Source organism: Bicyclus anynana, chromosome 3 (assembly GCF_947172395.1).
Source record: "Bicyclus anynana chromosome 3, ilBicAnyn1.1, whole genome shotgun sequence".
Lineage (NCBI taxonomy): Eukaryota > Metazoa > Arthropoda > Insecta > Lepidoptera > Nymphalidae > Bicyclus > Bicyclus anynana.
This window is the reverse complement of record NC_069085.1, coordinates 18,597,461-18,620,056: the sequence shown is the minus strand read 5'-3', so window position 1 is coordinate 18,620,056 and position 22,596 is coordinate 18,597,461. Positions and strand designations below refer to the sequence as shown.

The 22,596-nt window shown below is 38.1% G+C and overlaps 1 protein-coding gene across 1 annotated transcript; it reads right to left on the bottom strand.

Annotated features, from left to right (window-relative positions):
* Positions 1-657: 657 nt before the first annotated feature.
* LOC112049325 (sodium/potassium-transporting ATPase subunit beta-2) lies at positions 658-19,691 on the bottom strand. The gene is made up of 7 exons (XM_024087175.2): positions 19,516-19,691; positions 6,033-6,173; positions 5,323-5,445; positions 4,258-4,451; positions 3,760-3,849; positions 3,315-3,498; positions 658-2,544 (listed from the first exon to the last, which is right to left on the bottom strand). Exons 1-7 carry the CDS (start codon positions 19,646-19,648, stop codon positions 2,435-2,437), a joined length of 975 nt encoding a protein of 324 aa, XP_023942943.1. The 5' UTR covers positions 19,649-19,691; the 3' UTR covers positions 658-2,434.
* Positions 19,692-22,596: the final 2,905 nt, after the last annotated feature.

Here is a 22,596-nt window from a genome sequence, read left to right as displayed (position 1 = left end):
TAAAAACCTCATTTTCTCAGAATCAGTATCGGGTAAAATCAGCAAACCTGTATAATAAAATTAACGAAACGCTTAATATTTACCCAACTAAGTTTCACGAAATAAAAATTACACTTACAAACTGGCTAAAAACAAAAAGTTATGAAGAAACAGAATCACTATTATTACATAAACTCAAATTGACGTAGACATAAATTTACTACAGCTTTACACTCACTTGCATGCACACATCGACACGCACACTTACGCACACTCACATACACACACACATACATACACACATTCATTCGCATATTCACACGCGCACACACACACACCCTCACGCACACACATTTGTGATAACTGTGAGTAATTATAATTGTTAAGAAAAAACTATTTGTTAATTTAGTAATTTTAATACCTCTGTTATAGAAGAGCGAGGCCTCCTAACACGGGTTATTATATACCTACAAGGAGGTTTCAGCCCCTATTTGTTAAAACTGTATATTACTAAGAAATAAACGATTATTATTATTATTATTATTATTAATGTAACATCTCCCTCTCGCACTGAGGACATCAAGCGGGTTGCGGGAAGCCTAAGTACCTAACCTACCTAAGTTTTATAAATATTTATTAGATAAAGGGTTGAGAAATAAAACACTTGGAAAAAAAAGCTAAATTGGAACCAACTATTGCATATTTATTGACTCTCCGTCCAGAAAAAACATTACAATAATAAATATTTAATAATTTAAGTTAATTAATTAGATTTATTTATTTATTAAGCGTGTAAACAAAAGATTCAACTCAGTGGCGCCCTCGGGCTATTCTAAAACGAATATAAATTAAACGCCGACTATGTGGCTATTGCTAGAGTATACCCCGACCGTTGTATTACTTTCTATTTGACAGGATCGTTAGTGATGTCCGTAACACTTTTTTATCGATACAAATGTATATATTGCGTCTAAACTGGGTAAATTCTGATTTGGTAATAATTGATTGTTATTAATGTATTAAATACATCGATTTTACATTATCATTTGAAAGTTCGTGATATATTTTTGTCAAAGACATTAAACAAGACATCAAATAGAAAGTAAAACGTGGGGAGATTCGGCGCTTGGCAGCCGGCGCCTGGCGTGGTGTTTGTGTGTGGTGAACTTGGCAACCAATTGGCGTACATTCGGACAACTTGGCGGCCAACCACAGGTGACTTGGCTAGTGTGACTAAAATAGTTGGCAGTGTAGTTCTAAAACTTGGCCCAGTGTTATCACCAAGTTGTTTCAGTAGCAAAACAATGCAGCCGACACGGATAGCTTTTGTAACACTGACAAATCCTTACTAATGTACGAGCCATATTAATGATCATACCAATTTCATTACCTGCATTTACAATGTTCCAGTCAAAACTTTGCCACGTCAAAAGTAAAAAGCTGCAACTTTCCGCCTGATCGTTTTAACACTTTAAAACATTAATACATCTCGCACACGATACATATTTACTAGATTATTACTAAGTCTAAAACATAGAACAGATAATTGAAAATATCGAATTACCAAATCGCTAGCATGCGTCCTCAACTATTAACATTATTATATTTAATAATAAATGACTAAACGAACGATTCAAAATTGTATGCGCTTACTCTAATACTTATTTAGTTATGACGGGACACACTAGCGCGGTAACACGACTTTTCTATGAGGTACCTATCGTTCTAAAATCAGCGTCTATGACAACAGTGACATTCTCTCAAGTTGACGACATTCACAACAACAACAATCATTTCATCACGCCTGCCTGAGGCCCTGAGCGTGGAGGCCTATGTACATTTCGACATAGGCATCCATATAGACTTCACAAAATTTCAGACTACACTGACTGACCGAGACCTGTACTTCTATTTGATCATGAACATGGTCGTTCAAGTCATGGTCACTTTTATAACGAACACTTATCTTGAAATTGAATCAATCCCTTCATTATCATCATACACTCTGCTAGGTTTAACGATAATCTTTTGTTAGAGATAATAAATGAACCTCAACATTAGAATTCATTACGTTCCTTTACTTATTTCTCGGTCAGTTTATTTACCATGCTCGAAGAATCTTTCACTTGTTAATTTACTACATTTTAATTACAGACGCATAAACATCGTCGTAAAACATCACCCCATAATTATTATATAAGTCTCAATCATACTCTCATTCAATCTATTATTCAACCATTTGTTTTTAATTATTCAACAGGTTACAACTCACTGATTGTACTATATACCGCGATACCTATATCATATTACGCTATTTTCAGAACTGTAAGTCCGTAACGTTTACGGTGACGCCATACAAAAGTCATCCGTACACCCTAAAACCTAAGCATCTGATAGTTTGGCCAAGCAACACAAGTGTCGGAATGTTGGCCGCCAAGCTGTGGGCCAATGGCGTTTAGGAGCGGTCCACCATCAGCTCGAAGTGCACCGAGCCGCGCCGCTCGTACCGGTCGTAGAAGATGTTCTTCGCCCACGCTTTGCATTCGATGTTGATCAGGACGCCCGCTGTAATGAGACAACAGACATGAAACACAAAGGTCCTATTAAGGGTTTTCATTGTTGTACGTAATTTCGGAACCAATTTAAAGCATAGTACATTCAAGATACAATTTTTTTGACTGTTCTAAATTTTATTTGACAAGACTGATCTCGTTATAATTACTAGTAGATATATATAGAATATAGACCTCCTGTAAACACAATGGTCTTAATCTTATCCAAAGACGGCATAAAACCCGTGAGATATCGTCAATCTAGTGGATCGACCAATACTGCTATTTCTAGTGATCAAAATTCCTGAATCTTAGGACTAAAACGTACTTTGACTATTGTGTGACTTAACTATTGTGCACTTTGCCGCTTGAGCTATGTGTGTGTGTAGTTTGATTATTCTGCTGATCTCAGCATTGCTGATTTAATCATATAGAAGTTCTAAGGAAGTAGCTCTGTCCATCACCAAGTGACACCACTAAATTTTTTATAGGGATTATAATTAGCGACCCATGTATTTATTGTATGCATTAATTAGAACACACTACCTAACACTTTTACAGCCCTGTAAGCCCAAGGCAAACGTAGCTCATGGCAATTTCTCTCTAGCTAGGGTAGGGGTAGGGTAGGGGTTGGGTAGAGGTAGGGGTTGGGTAGGGTAGGGGTAGGGTAGGGTAGAGGTATTAGTAAAGTTGACAACGAACTTTACGCGGACGAAGTCACGGGCGTCCGCTGGTAACTTTATATGGTGACTGTGAACGTGTTGATTCAAATTTTGAACTTACTCCTTGGCTTCTCAAAGAGTACAGCGACAAGTGGGCTGAGGTAGCCCTCCTTGTTGGTGAAGGGGTAGTAGTACGATGGGAACCCGCGCCGAGGGATGTACTGCACGGGTCCGATGTTCTCGACATCAGCCGGATTCTCGCCCTCGCATGACACCCATACGGTGTTAGCTTCCTTTTTGCCAGACTGTAACGCAAAGTAAGCAATGATTATTGCATAAATAAGCAATGATTATTGCATAAATAAGCAATGATTATTGCATAAATAAGCAATGATTATTGCATAAATAAGATTTTTTCAAGCAATCGATATGGTCGCCGTAAGATAAACGAAATGATGTACATAAAATCAAAGGAACTAAAACGCTTTCACTTATTTTAAGTTTTAAGTGATGAAAATTAAATAAGAATCAAGTGAAACAACTTAATTATTGAAAGGCATACTTACAACTAACTTAATGTGCTGCTTCAAGTCATCCGGCATGTTTGCTGGCAAGTCTTCTGTGTTGTTGTAAGGGTTGGGTGTCCAATTGAAGATCTGTAAGTAAACATTTTTATCATTTATTATTTTCCAGTTTTGTGCCACTTTTTACTTAAACCTAAAAATTAGCTTCTGGACTTTAGTAGAATTTAACAAAAAAAATAAAGAATCATTAAAGTAGCAGCAAATTTATGACTGGATAGGTCACGAGTGATGCCAAATGTCTGATGTCGCATTAGAGTTTTTCCACTGGATTCCTGGTTAACGAAGACACGGCAGAACCAGACGCGCCAGATACAGAAATTAATAGTGCCGATATATTCCTGGTCCATTTAAATCTACTAACTAGAAACTAGCATAGCCCTGACCATCAGGTTTTAAAGAGCTTAAAGAAGAAAAAACGGTAGCTGATATTTGTATGTTATATGAATGTTTTGGGTTCAAAACTATGTCTTTGGTAAATACCTTGTTCAGTTTGAGGAACACGCAAGGCCCGGCCTCCTCGTAGTTGTACTGGTTGGCGGGGGTGCAGGGGTGGAAGTCGTCGATGGGCACGTCGCAGACCTGCTTCTCCCCTAACGCCGCAGAGTTCGCGGAACACGGCACCCTGTTCTCAGCGCCGGGGACCTCGCCGCTGCCGCTTCCCTTCTTTTGGTACTCTGAAATAGTGAATAATAGTAGTATAGACTTCACATTAAAAAATACCCCTGTAAGCCTAGCATGCATCAAACATATATTTCGTGAAGAGTAAAAGCTATTATTGATATATCTGTTGCTGTTGCGCTGGAATTCAAATATCGCTATCTCTTCATTCTAAAGCAACAAAGGATGTCAATTATATGTTAAGCTCCTGCCATAATGTCATAACCTGTCAAAAAAGAATAATTAAAATTCTCTTTTTTTTTTTATTTAAGTTAACTAACCCTTCCTTTTTCCACTCATGTCACTTTCTCTGCCTATCCCAAAATCACCCATGAAGAACTGTCCAACAAAAGGTGTGGACGGATCGAACGCCACGACAAGACGAGCTAGACCATACGGCGAGCGCCGTACATTGCTAATCGTTCCCGCCTGATGGCTTCGAACTCCCTACTCTTTACGAAAACAAGTCGCGCCACCGCGCCAACACGAAATCGAGCGACGTCATATCCATCCATCCTTCAGAACGGCTTATCGAAACTTTGCCTATTATAACTAAGAAATTATTTTAAAAAACTTACAAATCAGTCAATAATTTTTCGAGCTACGATACCACAGATACACAGATATACGATAAACATATACCACCCTTCGTCGGAATCATAAAAATACCTTGACAAAATCCGTATGTTAAATTATATCTGAATTATAGTTCCCATTCCCATGGGAATACTGGTATAAAATAGAACCTTTACTATTAATTTAGCATTCTATTAAGGAAATTATTTTTTAAATCGATCCAGTAGATTCGAGTATATTCGTTACATACAAAAATACAAATGTTTTCTCTTTATGACATTCGTATAGATAAGGAACGTTTATGAAACTCACGCTTTAGGAAGTCATCGATGACTGTAGCCCATTTGAGCACGGAGCCCTTGTCGTTAGCCTTGTAGTAGATGAGGGTACTTTCTACAGCGGCATCCGTGTCCGGCATCGGCCGGAATCCAAGACCTGGAGAAAAAGAAAAAAATTAACGGCCTCTAAAGTAACCGAAAATTGTTTATGATTGTTATTTGTTAGTTTTTGATTATGGTGATGGAAATTAATAGACTATAGAATAATGTTAATTTTGCTACTTTAACAGTCTTAAATGTAAATAAACGCGTAATATAATACGATTGATACACACCCAATGGTATACAACTTTATCGATGATCCGTTAAACAATTTTCACTTCACTAAACCAATTTATTAAAGAATTTAAAGAGTTATTATAGCAAGTAAAGTATTACGATGTTTTTTTTAAACTTTTCAGTTTTATTTACAACATAATTATCAAAATATTTAGTAAAATAAAACCAGACTTTTTTCTGCAAATGTATTTAGAAGTTTGTGTAAGGTTTTTTATTATTGAAGTCTGAATCGGTAAAGAGGCTGTACTCAACACCCAGGTTATGGTTTCGATGGCTGCCAGCTGGACTATGGTCATAACCACTTCTGATACTTTCCCAGTAATTTAAAAGCAACGGAAATATTGGTCATACTTAGTTGGTATAGCAAATATTATTTTTTTAATAGAAAAATAAACGATAATGTACCTGGATTATTCCCGATGAGCGACGCGTCCATCTGCCACTTGGGCATCTTGGAGTCCAGCGTCTGGTAGAAGATAGTCAGCATCGCGGCGAAGAACCCCACGAGGATCAGGTAGAAGATCAGGTAGAACAACAGGATTTTGGCTGTGGACAAAAATATCTAGTTTTTACATTGAAATAGAAATAAGTTCAAGCTCATGTGACTATTCTTGCACTAGTTTTACTCCTTCAGCCCTCAAAACCACAATGCAAAACACGATTTTTTTACTTAATAAAAAAAACAATACTACCAGCCCTATAGATGACAACAGAGCAGATATCGTTTGGAAAAGATTTAATAATCAAAACCAAGTGGAACTTTGCGAAATTTTCATATGTTGGACGCATCAAAGTCTGGAAGATTACATATAGAATAGACGTGTGTAGTCGCCGGATTTGTAGGCTGTTTAATGTGCCCCGAAATCGGGGTACTTGACGCGTAGGCACGATAAGTACGCTTGTGTGTGTGTCGGCGAAGGTAATCAGCTTAGCTCTTACGCTCACATAGTCACAGTGGCTTACGTTTGCAGTGAAAACTTGATAGGTGTTGCGGGTCTATAGATTATTAGTCTAAGTCCCACCACAATGTTTCGCTACTTTCAAAAGTCCTACGCACTATGAACGTCAATGTACAATGAGCAGTGTGGTCATGAATATACTAAGCCTGAGTACAGGGACTATTTAGGTTATAGCTAGGCTATAGGTAACACTCCTGATGGTCCGCGCGGGTCGGGCGGGGGGTAACGATGCCCCGCGCACACGACGTCACCCGCACAGGTCTTGCCTTCCGTCTCCCGCATATCAATGAGAGTGTCATCAACGAAGTTGCAAAACAATAGCAGGACTATAATGTGTAAGTAATGAAATTGGGAAGATAATTTAAAAAGTTATAGTATAACCTATAATTATAACAGCTGTTATAATCTACAGATCCAAGTCGTCATCAACCCATATTCGGTTCACTGCTGAGCTCGAGTCTCCTCTCAGAATGAGAGGGGTTAGGCCAATAGTCCACCACGCTGGCCCAATGCGGATTGGCAGACTTCACACACGCAGAGAATTAAGATGATTCCCTGGTATGCGGGTTTCCTCACGATGTTTTCCTTCACCGATTGAGACACGTGATATTTAATTTCTTAAAATGCACACAACTGAAAAGTTGAAGGTGCATGCCTCGGACCGTATTCGAACCCACACCCTCCGGAATCGGAGACAGAGGTCATATCCACTGGGCTATCACAGATCCAAGTAATAAAGATAAAACAACATCAGTTCAAGAGGTAAAAATCAATAGATATCATTTTCCATACACTGTAAGCAAGTACTCCAAGCTTCTGTGTATGTAATGCTATTAGAGACATAAATACGAGGAAAATATTATGTTGACGTGTAATCCGATTACGTGGTAGGCTTGCGGGTAGTTCATTCAGTATTTCTGAAACAAGGCGTTGTTACAAGGCGAGTTCATTGCTTACAAAGATCTTGAAGCTAAAAGATCCCCGCGATAATCGTTGTTTAATTTAAATGAAATCTAAATATCATAGCTACAGATTTCTTCACAACTAATCCTTGATTGATTCCTCAAAAACTGTTATGTAAACATGGAAGATTCATCCTCATCAAATATCCGTAATAAACCTGAAAAGCTGGCTTATCGAAAGATTTTTCTAGAGCCCGAGTACTGACTTAAATATTATTAAAACTAGCGGACTCCCGCGACTTCGCCCGCGTGGGTTTTACTTTTCCACAAATCCCTCGGAATCTATAGATTTTTTTCGGGATAAAAAGTAGCCTATGTGTTAATTCAGAGTAAAATGTATTTACATTCCAAGTTTCAGCCAAATCATCAAACATCCAAACATACATCCAGACATCCATACAAACTTTTGCGTTTATAATATTCAAACAAACATATTAGTAGGAGTGTGATAATCTTATCTAATTTTACTTATTTAATTTTACTAATGTGTACTGTGTATACCGACTTATGTGTTCTCTACCAATAAAGTGACTATAATCATGACTAAAATAATAAATAATAAATAAATAAGCCGTTTATTCCATATCTAAATTTACATATCTAAATTACATTTCAAAAGTTGTTAGTAGTCTGTTAGCAAGTTTTCTTAAATTATGTTAGTAATATTAGTTAGTAAGTTCTTATTAAATATGGACCCCTGAAAGGTAAAGGCCTCCTCCATCTTCTTCCACAACTCCCTGTCTTTGCCAGATTTCATCCATTCGTTTCCGGCTATCTGAATGATATCATGACTATAATCTGTCAAATTTGTAAATGGTACGTCTTAACCGTGATAGCCCAGTGGATATGACCTCTTCCGATTCCGGTGGGTGTGGGTTTGAATCCGGTCCGGGGCATGCACCTCCAACTTTTCAGTTGTGTGCATTTTAAGAAATTAAGTATCACGCGTCTCATTCGGTGAAGGAAAACATCGTGAGGAAACCTGCATACCAGAGAATTATCTTAATTATCTGCGTGTGTGAAGTCTGCCAATCCGCAATGGGCCAGCGTGGTGGACTATTGGCCTAACCCCTCTCATTCTGAGAGGAGAGTCGAGCTCAGCAGTGAGCCGAATATGGCTTGATGACGACGACGTCTTAACATTTTGGTTTGGAGTTTAGGCCAATGGAGGGTTAACCTCTGGACAAACCAGGTCATAACATGTATTAGATAAGGACATTAAAAATGATAACACCATTATGCCACTGATCCATAAATAGAATCCTCCGTACAGTTTTCAGCGGCACTCTAATAGTACACGATAATAGGACAGCGGCTCGTTGACACGCGCGTATTAATTAACCCGATACTAATTAGAGGCACCGAACTAGGCCGCCGGTAGATGTTGGGGCAATTTGTACCCATAAGACAACAACGGTGCTTCCTTCCAAGCAGGACTAAAACACCCTGTATACTGCATACTATGTCGTTGGACATATATGTTTGCGGACATTTCTTGCGAAATGACTTTATAGAGTAAGATCCTGAGATAGGTAGAGTTAGAGGAATGAAACGCATCTGGGCTACCTGTTATATAGACTCACTTGTTATCAGGATTACTGTGGTTTCATACCTGTAAGAATATTGTGGAGTGATTTTTTGTTCTTTATGTCATCAGAATTAATAGAACAACAAAAATGTATACAAGGTATGCGCAAACTGTCTTTGATAAACTAGTTTCGATGTCATTCCTTCTACTTCTGTGTCACTTTTTTATGTAAGCGGGCTAACTTGTTAGGAGTAGGATGAAAATCCACGCCCCTTTCCACTCCATTTAATATTGCTTTTCTACAATGTAACCTACTTTACAAAGTTACGTTACAAAGGCGTTAGTAGTGCCAACTACAAAGGCAACCCCTCTTCAGGGAATAGGAGAATCAAGTAGACCTAATTGACGCGGTCAGATTAGTTAGAATAGTAGCTACAATAGTGACGCGAGCAGGTACTAGGTACCTACTTAGTGTGCCAGTCAAATGTCAAAAGGTGATTCAGTAGGGATTCCCGCGTACTGAAGATATAGAACGCATAGATTATAGAGGTAGAGCATACAGAGGCATGTACGCATGCGTGGGGCCGAGCAATCCGCGCATCCTCCGTGACCCGCACAACACCTGCATCAATCATGCAGCCGCTAACGCTGAATGCATCGATTTGTTTCCACTAACGTCATTGCGCGGTTATGACAGAACTATTTACAAGTTGTCTTTAATTTCTGTCTATGACCTGCTTACAATCTTGGCTTCGCTAGAACTGCAGTTCCATAATACAATGGGTATACTCTGGTCTAGTTCCTGATATGATTACTTCAAAATTAGCTGGACAGACAGACAGAGATCAGTGAAGGTAGACTCTTGAAACGGACCTCTTAAACCTGCAACGGTTGCACAAGTTCGTGATGTTTTCGGAGATTTTTTTTCTGCCGCATGACGAACTCGGCATCCCAGAGTTTAGTCCTCGGAATGCAAAGAGCACGGAGCACTCATCTTAACTTTGTGATCTTGACTCTTAAGTGACATAGTGCACTGGAAGCACTGGTTATTAGTCATGCCGGATACTCATAATATGCACTGGATTTAGCTAAGGGGCCGTTTAAATACAACGTAACCCGATTTTCTCCTACTTCGTAAGAGGAAATCGGGTATTTCTAAGGTATATACTAAAATATGCTTTATATCCATAGCTTTAGCTTCGCATTACAGCTGAATGCGTATAACATCACCAACTAGGAACAACTCACTGAGAAAAATTAGCAAAAACTGTACTTTTAAACTTCTAAGGTGAATAGTGATTTAGATGGACTCCAATCATCTTTGTCATTACGTTAAGATACATCCCCGGAAGGAAAATTTCAACCCCAAGACAATCAAAAGGTATAAACTAGTACAGAATGCCTTACCCCTATGTTCTGAACTATATATGTACCCAGCGCCGGACCGAGGTAAATTTTAGAATGGAGCGAGATCCAATTATGGCGCCTTGCCTGTTTGCTCCTAACATTTCAACAACGTTTGAAAAGTTCGTAGCCTAACGTATATCGGAATGTCATACATTTTTAACCGACTTCAAAAAAAGGAGGAGGTTTCTCAATTTGACCGTTCGATTTCGATTCGATTTAAGCCGTTTAAATCATAAAGATTTTAACTGGATTTTCAGACACTTCTTTCAGATACGGCTTTAATTAACACAGCACTAACTTGGTACCGCCTTCAAACTGATCAGAAGATAGCACATACGATGTTATGTTTCGCTTTTAATTTAATGAAAATTTTTTTATGATATAGTAGTATATTATAAAGTGCGCGGCCGAAGGCCGCGCGTTTTTTGCGCTTAGGTAAAAGCCCAGCCATAATCACAGTCGGAAGCCCTATTACAAACCCCTGGCCGAAGGCAGGTTCACAATAAAGTTCGCGGCCGAAGGCCGCGCGTTTTTTGCGCATGGGTAAAATGCCCAGCCATAGTCACAGTCGGAAGCAATAGTAAAAGCCCCCGGCCGAAGGCCGATGTAGAATAAAGTTCGCGTTTTTTGCTATATATCCGATCTTAATGAAACAAAGCCTATATGTTGCCCTGGACTATGCTTAATCTATTTGTGAAATCCGCATCAAAATCCGTCCAGTAGAACCAGAGAATAGCGCGAACATACAGACAGAAGGACAGACAGACAGACAGACAGACAGACAAGATAATTAAAAAAAATGTTTTCGTATTCAATTGCTCATTTCTCATTGCCCTAACTTGATTTTAGTTAAATTTTGGCAAAGTACAGACACTCGATTTCTACTCTTTTATTATAGTATAGATAGAAGATAGAAGATAGATAGATAGATAGATAGATTGACTTTTAGGAAGATAGCTGACACTATTGGCATCTGAACAGAAGGCAAACATCACATAATCGCCTTGGCTTCTTTGAGTTGAACAAATACGCGATCGACTGACGAAGTGGACACGACCAGGATCCAATGTTCCAAAAAGGCAGAAGCGGTTTTGCGTGTTGCAAAAGTAATGGCCTTAGTTTTTTGAGATTCGCGGGATGTAATTACGGTGGATTACTAAAAAAAAGGCGTAAATATAAACTCTGCTTATTAGTGAAATCTGCTGCGATGTTTCAGAGTACAAATTAAAGAAAAATGGCCATGATCATTGAGAAGAAAAGTTTTGTTTCATCAGGATAATTTGCGAGTTTCTAACGTTTGTTAAAAGCATAGCAGAAATTCATCAGTATAATTTAGAATTCTTACCTCACCACCATATTCATATGATCTAGTCTCGTCTCCATCAGACTTTTATCTATTTCCGAAGCTAGAAAAACCACTTATCGAGTTCAAAATTTTTATGAAAGTGGTCTATGCATTTTCTAAGAGTTTAAAGAAAAAAAATACCTGGTATAGAAATGTTTCCAGGCCAACAAAATAAGTGTATTGAGCTCTAAATAAAGTTGAAAAATAAATTAACTAAAAAATTATAGCTTTGTAGTTTCCTGGTTTACTTAGGCTACGAACTTATGGAACGCGAATATTTTGACCATACTCAGGCCAATTGAAAATCAGGCACAATACCGTCTCTCGATCACGTAGTGCCCGGGTGCAATCATCACCCTAGCGCCCCCTAGTACCTATAGAACCCGCGCGGCGAGTGGCGCTTGGGGCCCCTGAGATCGCGGCACCCGGGTGTAACGCACCTCATGCACTACAGGTAAAGACTCTAGCTCACGTAGCGCCCGGATGCAATCATCACCGTAGCGCCCCCTAGTACCTATAAAACCCGCGCGGCGAGTGGCGCTTGGGCGCCCCTGAGATCGCGACACCCGGGTGTAACGCACCCCCTGCACTATAAGTAAAGACTCTCTAGCTCACGCAGCGCCCGGGTACAATCATCACCCTAGCGCCATCTATTACCTGTATATACCCGGGTTAAAATCAACGCACTCCCTGCACCATAGGTAAAGAAAGACGCCTCTATTAGAAGTAAATTCGCGCACGTCGCTTTAAATATAGACGATCGAAAAGAAATAAATTTTATTTTCGATCTTGTCTTTACCATTTCGGCGCCCCCTAGGATTTGGCGCCTGGAGCGACCGCTCCGTTCGCCGTATGGACGGTCCGGCCCTGTATGTACCTTATAAATGAAGAAGACATAATGTTATAAATCAAGAACTACATCAACATCTACCGTCAACGTTCTCCATTATTCAAACCAGACGGAATTGATGACAACACAGATTATATCTATTGACAATCAACTAAGTAGTATTGGAAGTAAATTTAAAATTCATGATTTGAATCTAAATTATCGGATTGCATGTGTCAGCATAATTCATAGTCTTACTTCGATTAGGAATGTTTTACTGGTGGGTCTAGGTATTACGGAATTTTTATGGCTACCTAACTTGTCATAAAAAAATATAAACCTATAACAACCACATTTTGTTTCAGTAACTTTTCAATTTTCGGTTGATAAAATGCTTTATAAGATATATTGGTCGATAACTTTCTGAGTCATTAGGAGGACAACAGCAAAGACAAAGAAAGGAACTTTTGCCGTTAATAGCTAGCAGACCAAACCAATACAAACGCAAAAGCGTATCCCTTCTGGCTTCTTCATATTATCATGTGGCGAAGGAGGACAAAATACTTAGTAGCACTTTGCAGGTTCTTTCAATTATTCGGTGCTACCACTTAAAACAAATATTAACTGGCATCACAAACGGTAAAAGATCGAGGAGTCGCTCATCAATACGATGGAATGACATGACGTCTGACCAGCTAACAGAGATAAAGGCAGGTTTTTAGACGCTAACTAAGATGACTGCTAATAGAGCCGATGGAAAACGAGCTATTTAGATAACTAAATAGATCGTAGGCGGTTTCTTACCTTTGGGCGCACGCTTAACCACGGAAAAAACGAAAACCTGCAGAGTTTTCCTTTCTTTATGTTTTTCTCCCCTGAAGCACCATATTAAGTGAGATTGTGGATTACATATTACTAATTTTTTGCTGTCACGCGTAAGGGGCCCCTGTAGTCCGGGGGTCTGTATCATCGATACGACTGATAATACAGTAGCTATATATCACTGTAGGCCTTTTTGGAATTGGTTTAATGGTTTAAATAGGCAAACTTTGTCATGTAATAGATACATTTATGTACATATTTTTTTTATAATTAGGAACCTTAATTAAATAAACAAGGAAAAAATTTGCCAAATTGGCCGAGTCGTTCTCGTTATTGAATTTTGCGCGTAGCAACACATTTGGCAATTCATTTGTATTTGTGTAGAAATTGTAATAATTAAGACGGAGTGCTAAATACCCCAAGGATGGTGTTCTAGATAGTCATTCGGCACGGAACGTGGTACAGTGTCCTTGGATCGATCTGCCGAAGGACGAGGCGCGCGCAGTCGCCGCGGCGCCGCGAATGGTGGCCCACATCTCTGGCACAGGGTTGACAACCTTCATGTCTTTAATATTGTACATTATCATTTTCTTTTTAGGAAGTTTTTCTTGATTTCCTGCACTACTAATATGCACTACAACCTATCTTGAGACGAGTGATAGATAGAGTCTGACTAAACTTAAAACTATATGTCTAGTAAATGCAATAGCACCACCATTAATTAATAACCCTTCTTGCAGTCGGGTAATTAAATTATGACATAACTTGACGCTTCAAAAGTGCTGGTAAACTAAGCCTAATTGAAATAAATGAATTTTGTATTTGAATTTGAATCTGAAATGATAGACCAATAGCAGTACAGTCGGAAATATCGCCTCCTCTTTCGTTGCCTTCGGGCGTAAGAGCTGAATCTGGAACAGCTCCGCCGCTGTTGGTCTATATTTGTTTTTTTTGCATGAAATATGTCTTTGGTCGCATGCTCGGCATTCTAATGTTGACTTTATAACCCTCAACATAAAGGATCTGTAGTAGGAAAGCTTTTTTGTAACAAAGCTCGTTCTGAGAAGTGCAGTCATGCTTATTTCTACAAGCAAGTTGTGTACCGGTATGATTGACCATGACCATCATCAGGAAAGAGACATGATGTTTTCGATTTCGCCACTATTGGTCAAAAGTAGTGTCTTGCTCTCATCACGAGATATGTCGTGTTCGTGGACATGGATGAACTGTTTTTATAATAATGTAAAAAACAAACAACATTTTTTAGAGTACAATATAAAATTAAATTTCATTGCATTTATTTGAAATTACTTTAACTGTGTAACAAAAATTCTATACTTCTATTTTTTATTTTCGAAATCAAATCTAAGTCTGCTTATTTCAAGTGGGTTTAATTTACAAGCAGTATTGAAACGTCTTGTTTGACTATTTGTATGACTCTACCACCAGTTCGGAAGGCAGGTTCGGCTAAGAAGAGCCATCTTGTTCTTTTAAAATTTACCTAATTCTTACCTTATAATTCGTATAATTACATAAAATAATGAAAGACGATTCATTTGCCTTCAAGTATTTTTGTCATTAATTACCAATTGTATAATACATTGTGTAGCTTGGTGTAATAATGTGTATTATTTTAACACATTGCTTAATTCAATGCAAAATACATATAAGATAAGAGGAATGAAATACCTACTGTAAAAAATAAATTATATCTAAGTAGTGCCAACCCTAGCTTCGATTAATTGTATCAATTTAATCTTAATTAATATGGACAGATTGTATTATACTAGCGTACGATATTGTTTACTAATTCACTCGCTCAATTAAAATGTAGTTTTATTTAATGTAGCTATGACCCACAATACCTACACAACGCCATGACACGTAATTATAGCATGAAAATTGAAATTTGATAACAATTTCGACAATAAAATATTATCGTAACAAAACATAAATGTGGAAATAGGAATGATATCTTAGTGGGTGCCAAATTCTATAAATCATACGAGTATATAACTTAAAGTACATTATAGCTCAAAACTCAAAAGTATCTTTATATATTATTAATTTATATCGTTTACAAATTCTTTTTGTTATATGCACGTACTGTTTTGAGGATTTTATTACATTATACAGCTAAGAAGCAATTGTTTTTTTTAAAGGTCGACCAACTTAAAAACGTAGTTGGAAATCGATATTTGCATACTAATTCCGTTGTTAATTAAAATTATAAAGTTGTCAGTAACATAACTCACGAGTGTGTTAAAACTAGAAAGATGAAATTAGGTATAAGTATGTATATTAATTTCTTCTATTAAATTATTGGGGTTCCTCAAATTTTTCAACGCCTGTCTATCGCATGGCATTGCATAAGGAATTAAAATGCTAGCTTAATCTACTGAACCCTTCACTGCGCGTGGCCCAACACGCACTTGGCCGGTTTTTATACCTAATTTTAACTATCTAGGTGATCTAGAAGTATTTAAATATTTTGATATATCTATAGGTACCTATATCATTTAAAATTTTACGATTTTTAGATGTTAATGTATCCCATCCGTGATATTCAATTGAAACTCTGGTCCGATTACCAGAGGGAAGAAATCTCAAGTGCAGTAACGTCTCATAATTCAGAATATTAGCAGGTACTAAGTACTAAAGAAAAATAAGGTATATTATGACTGGATTACCGCGAAGTCAAAATTATTACAGCTGTTTAGTAAATGGTGAAAATGTGATAAAAGAAAACAAAAACAATGCTACTGAATATCAACAGATCATTGACCCAAGTATCATTGGATGATGGCAACAACCTAACGATAGTTAGTAATATTTAACTAGCAGGTATCGATACAGATTTTTTTAACGAATTAATGCCTGTCGTACTGTATGGATCAGAATGTTAATGTTGGGCGCTGAAAGGGACAGATAGTATCATAATCATGTGAATGAAATGAGTATGGTGTGACAAAAATGGATAAAATAAGAAATGACTTTTATTTATGAGGAAGTCTGAAAGTGGCGCCAGTGACAGAAAAATTGAGGAGTAGAAGCTTGGTATGCACATGTATTGCGTAGGGTGAAAAGTCAAATTACAAGAAAAATGTTGAATGTGCAAGTGTTAGGTCATAAGAGGAGAGGAAGGCCTGAAAAGAGATGGCTGGAATGTGTGAAAGAGGACATGTGTGTAAAGATGATGAGTTGACGAGTAATAGAGACGAATGGAAAAAAATTACATATTTTTCCGACCCCACTTAATTGGGATAAGGGAAAGGAATGAATGAGTGGCACAATTAATGTTCGAAACCACAACAGTTCATAGAGAAATGTAGAAAGGTAAAGCGAAGATGAAAGGCAGAAATGACACCAGCTAGGTCAGTATGAAGAAATGCTAGACATTTTTATATACTGACTTATGGCTATTTTAGTTATTGCACATCGGACATTCTCAGTCTGCCTCTTGCCATCAGAAGACTGGCTGTTACAGACTCGTAGTATGCTACGAAATATTTTTTGTGACTTACTAGCCCGACGACTAACTCGTAGATGAAAATCAGTTGAATGAAAACTTAACAACCTACGAGTATCCTACTATGGCAATGGTGGCAATGGGCGGGGCACGTAGTTCGAAGAACCGATGGACGTTGGGGTCCTAAAGTGCTGGAATGGCGACCCCGCACTAATAAGCGCAGTGTTGGTCGACCCCGCACCAGGTAGGCTGACGACATCAAGCGAGTCGCAGGGATTCGCTGGATGCAGGCGGCTCAGTATCGTGATGTTTGGAAGTCCCTACAAAAGACCTATGTCCTGCAGTGGACGTCCATCGGCTGATATGATGATGATCCTACCAATATTATAAACGCGAAAGTTTGTATGGGTATTTCTTTTGATGTTTATTACCTACTCTCTACCGCCGCAACTACTGAATCGATTTGGCTAAAATTTGGAATGGAAATAGATTTTACTCCGGACTAACACATAGGCTACTTTTCATAAACCCAAATAAAGCTATGGTTCCTGACGGATTTGTAAAAAACTAAATTTCACGCGGACGAAATCGCGGGCGTCCGCTAGTACCTACTCGTATTTGTATAAGCCGAGATCAAATCCTATTTACCTATTTATCATCTTAGTATTAAATAAAGAAAATTAACCAGATGCAGTTAGTACTTAACAGTAACAGTAACTGGACCATATTACTGACTTCACGCAATTGTGTCAAGCAAAAAAACTGTACTTGACCACTTAATTTTTTTTAAGAAAAGGAATATGACCTATACTTTTTTTCTTCAAAAATAAGTAAGAATCTTTAAGATAAGTTACGTAATTAGTTCAAGCAGAGTCAAAGAATATTCATCATTAAACTCCATTTAAGTCATTGACATTTTTATAAAATCAAGTTAAATCAAAATCATTTACTTGTATACTATTCAAATCTGTCAGTGAGTAGTGACTCTACCATCGGTTCGGAAAGCAGCGATAAAAATATATTTCAGCGCAGGCTTTACCTACTTCATAAGTTATCGTGTCTTTGGTTCCAACGGCCATGAAAGACGTTAGCCGAAGACCTGATTTTCTTTGCGCACGCAATATGTCGCATAGATAAATAAAAACCTATACTGTATCTAGAGTTATAACACCTTTGACCTAAAAAAATTTACTTCGTTTATTTATTTCAATATGAACTAAGTATTATACATTATTTGTACAGCTGTTATGAATTATTAACGAAAAAAAGAAATGAGTTTACAGATTTCGAAAAGACATCTTAGGCAAGGCCGATCTATATCAAACCTCATCGTGGGTATATTAAAAAATGTTTACAATAATTTATGTTCAATGAAAGTGACTAAAGTATCACTTAATGATAATAAATGATGGTAGTAAAAGATTTTTAAAAAATCGCGAAAATCTCGAATTTATTGATTCTAAGCCTTAACCCTAAAATACAAATATCTAAGCAAGTTTGTACCAGAATATGAAGTCACTTAGTGACGTAAGGTAGGTAACCAGGCGCGACCGAAGCCTCCCATTAGATCTAAATATATTGTATCATTTATCTTAGTTAAATATAATACTCTCAAGTTCGTTATGTAATATCTTACCAGAGAAAATAGCAGTGGCAAAAAGTCACAGTGTTACCTACTGAATTTTTTTACTGAAAAGGAATACCCTTCAGCAAATATTCCTTCCAAATTGGGGATTACCATTCTTGCATTACAATCGCTATAATAAAGTTACATAAATAGTAATAAAGAATCACCTACATCTAAAAATAACGCCATGTGTATACCATACAGATTTTATGATGAAAGAGATAGATGAAGCCCATGTATGTTTAGATTTTTTTTATGGATGGATGGTCGAAATGATAGGAAACGACTTCCTTAAAACCTATGCTATCGATTTATGACGAAAATGATGGATGAAAGATGGATGGTGGAAATGAAAGTTAATACCGTTTTTTATTCTTCACAAGTTAGCCCTTGACTACAATTTCACCTGATGGTAAGTGATGATGCAATCTAAGATGGAAGCGGGCTAACTTAGTCAGAGGAGGATGAAAATCCACACCCCTTTCGGTTGTTACACGCGACTACGTACCGGAACGCTACGTCTTTCGCGGTAGGGTGGTTACCATTCACAGCTGAAGCCTCCCGCCAGCCAGACCTGTACCATTTAAGAAAACCTTTATCGGTCCAGCGGGGATCGAACCCAGGACCTCCATCTTGTAAGCCCATCGCTCATACCACTACGCCACGGAGGCCGTCAAAAACCGTAAGTACTTACTTGTATAATACGAACTTACCTCATAATCTAAGCTAACGAATAACTATTTATAATTTTAGACTTGTATGGCTCCTTAAGAAGGTGTGTCACAATCTTTTGTATGGATGTATGATGAAAATCAAAGAAAACTTACCTCAAATTCAAAATACACTTCAAGGATTTTTGTGACTAAAACCATGGATGAACGCCTCATGTTTCAACCCCGATTTTTGTATGGATAGATGGTGATAATCAAAGAAAACTCACCCCAGCTGGATCCCGTGCGGCCGAGGAATTGCCCCGTCTCGGAGTTCCACAGGAAGATCTTGAAGCCCTCCCATTTGCCCAGGTCCGGTGGGGGCGCATAGTACTGCTCAGCAACCTTATTCTTGTCTGCCATGGTCGAACGTTCCGCCGGACTGCGGTGCGGGATCGATTGCCGGCCGCTTCGCCCTGTGGCCCGCCCGCCCCGCGCGCCGCCCACCCCGAGCCACCCCTTACGTAACGATTACGTAAGGCGGCGCGCGCACAACCTACGTCGTGCCGGTCGAATGTACCCCTTGCCGCTGTTCGTTCCGCCGAAGGAGTGCGCTGTAGGTCACGTTGTACTGGACGAAAATTACCAACGATATTAAACTAAAGACACTCACATTAATACGGGTTTTGTAAAAAAATAATAGAAAAATTATAGATGTATATTTTACCATCTCATCCCGGGAAGCATAGATTAATAATTAAATCTATACTAATCTATACTAATATTATAAAGAGGTAAAGTTTGTAAGTTTGTAAGTTTGTCACATTTTTTAAATGGGGTAATCTTCGGAACTACTGGTCCGATTTTAAAAATTCTTTTACCAGTAGAATGCTACATTATCGGGGAGTGCTATAGGCTATATTTTATATTGGTATCATATATATTAGCCGAGTTATCACAGTTTTTGTCATACAGGTCGGACTGAAAATCCTCTTAAACAGACTTATTCGCATGCGCTGCCTTAACTATTGTGTAAAATTGAAATTAATGTATGGAGACTTTATGTATCTTTAAAAGTTCTACAAAAAAGTCCATACGACACCATATATCTATCTTCTATATATTAGCAGATATAGTACCTTTTGTGTTTTAAAAATTATTAATTTTATATACTTAGGTTTACGTCATTATTTATACAACTAAACTTTAATCCTTATTAAAATAAATTATTTAATAATCACAAGGATATTATGGAGATAAGATTTGCCCTTTACAGTATGTTAATTACTTTAATAGTTTCGGAGATAATACAAAATTTCTAAAAGACGCAGAAATTCCGCTATATGACGCCCGGCGCTTTCATTTACGTAGTTCCCGTTCCCGTGTGAATATGGGGATCAAACATAGCCTATGACACTCGCAAATAACGTAGCTTTCTATTGGTAAAACAATTTTCCAAATCGGTCCACTAGATCCAGAGATTACCTCCTACAACCACACAAACTTTACCTCTTTATATTATTAGCATAGAAGTCTCTATTTCTCTTGGTCATACCACCACTCTCGAAGGACTGGACCGATTTTGCTAGGGGTAGGAGTAAGATAGAGAAGTTACAGGGTAGGGTAGGGTACGGGTAGGGAAGCGTAGGGGTAGGGTAGGTTTAGGGCCGGGTTTAGGGTAGTGGTAGGGTAGGGGTAGAGGTAGGGTAGTGGTAGGGTAGAGGTACGGGTAGGATAGGGAAGTGGTAGGGTAAGGGTAGGATAGGCGTGAGATAGGGGTACGGGTGGGATAGGGGTAGGAAAGGGATAGGGTGTAGGTAAGGTAGGGGTAGGTTTGGGGTAGGGTAGGGTTGGGGTAGTGGTAGGGTAGGGGTAGGATAGGGTAGGGGTAGTAGTAAAGTTGACATCGAAATTTACGCGGACGAAGTCGCGGGCGTCTGCTAGTATTTACTAAATCAATCATATTGAAAAATTACAAATACGTGATAACTATGTATTTTTTCTACCAAGTAACTATAAAAATCCTAGCTATATCTGTCTAAGTGGGGCAACAATATTTCTGCCATTATGCCGAAATTCATGTGAATAACTTTTATTTTAGCCATTAGTTTCCATGATTGAGTAGATAGCAAATTTGCATGATATGTAATAACGATACCTTAGTGCTTTAATTGACCCAATGCTTACTTTAATTTTAAGGTTTCGACTATCATTACCACCATTAGATTAAATTAAATTATGACATTTCGAAAGTGGTTGTAAATTGAGCCTAAGTAATTGAAATTAAATGAATTTTGAATATTGCTTACCTAACCTTCATTTGTATCCATAATGTGAAAAAAAGAGTTCATACGGTATTGACTAAAGCCTGCAATATCCAGACACACCTAATTTTAGTAAGCCATGAAAGTTTGTCAGCCTATGGTCTTACTGCTTACAGGTAAGTTCGGTAGCAAAGTTTGGACTGAAAGGTAAAAGGTTTCAAGGGTCCAGACCGTCAAACGTCAGTAAAAGACGTATTTTTTTATATTTCCTCCACATAATACGAGAAATTATGTCGCCAATCGCCACGAAAAATACCGTTAAAAAGAACTTTATATGTCTTGCCATGCTTGCTTGCCACGGTCCTAAAAGTCTGGCGACTGGAAGAATAGTTCCTTATGATATTCCGGAGAAAATATCAAAAAGATTACATTTATACTTGAACAGTTGAGGATCTGGATGAAGTCACTTCGGTCAGTATATCCTTCTATAAGCAATTAAGGTAGCCAGTATCTTAACTGCTACGAACTTTCAGCTATTCTAAAAAGTGGTAGGTGTAACTATCGCTGGCTCTCGGTCCATCAGTTGGTCACCGCTCGAGGTCAGGCAGTTCGCAGATATTTGATAAAATTATAATTAGAGACAATGTCGTTGTTAACATTCAGCCGCTACACAGCACACAATTAATCTGCTTCCGTCACACAGCGCCGCTTCAATTAGTATTATGTAACAGCTCTGATTGTATATGTGTGACCTACATACAAATGCAAAATGCAAGGTCTTTTCATGGAGGTGAAAATTTTCATGCACGTGAAAAGTCTCATGTGATGAGTTATTATGTTCTTGGCAACGCGACGCCACTTCGTCTAGGTAGGTACATAAAAAATAAGCTAAAGTTGGAGATTTGGAAGAACACCATATGGTCATAAATTTAACTCAATCTATACTAATATTATAAAGCTGAAGAGTTTGTTTGTTTGTTTGGTTGAACGCACTAATCTCAGGAACTACTGGTGTGATTTGAAAAGTTCTTTCAGTGTTAGATAGGCCATTTATCGAGGAAGGCTATAGGCTATATAGCTCGTATTCCTACGGGAACGGGAACCACG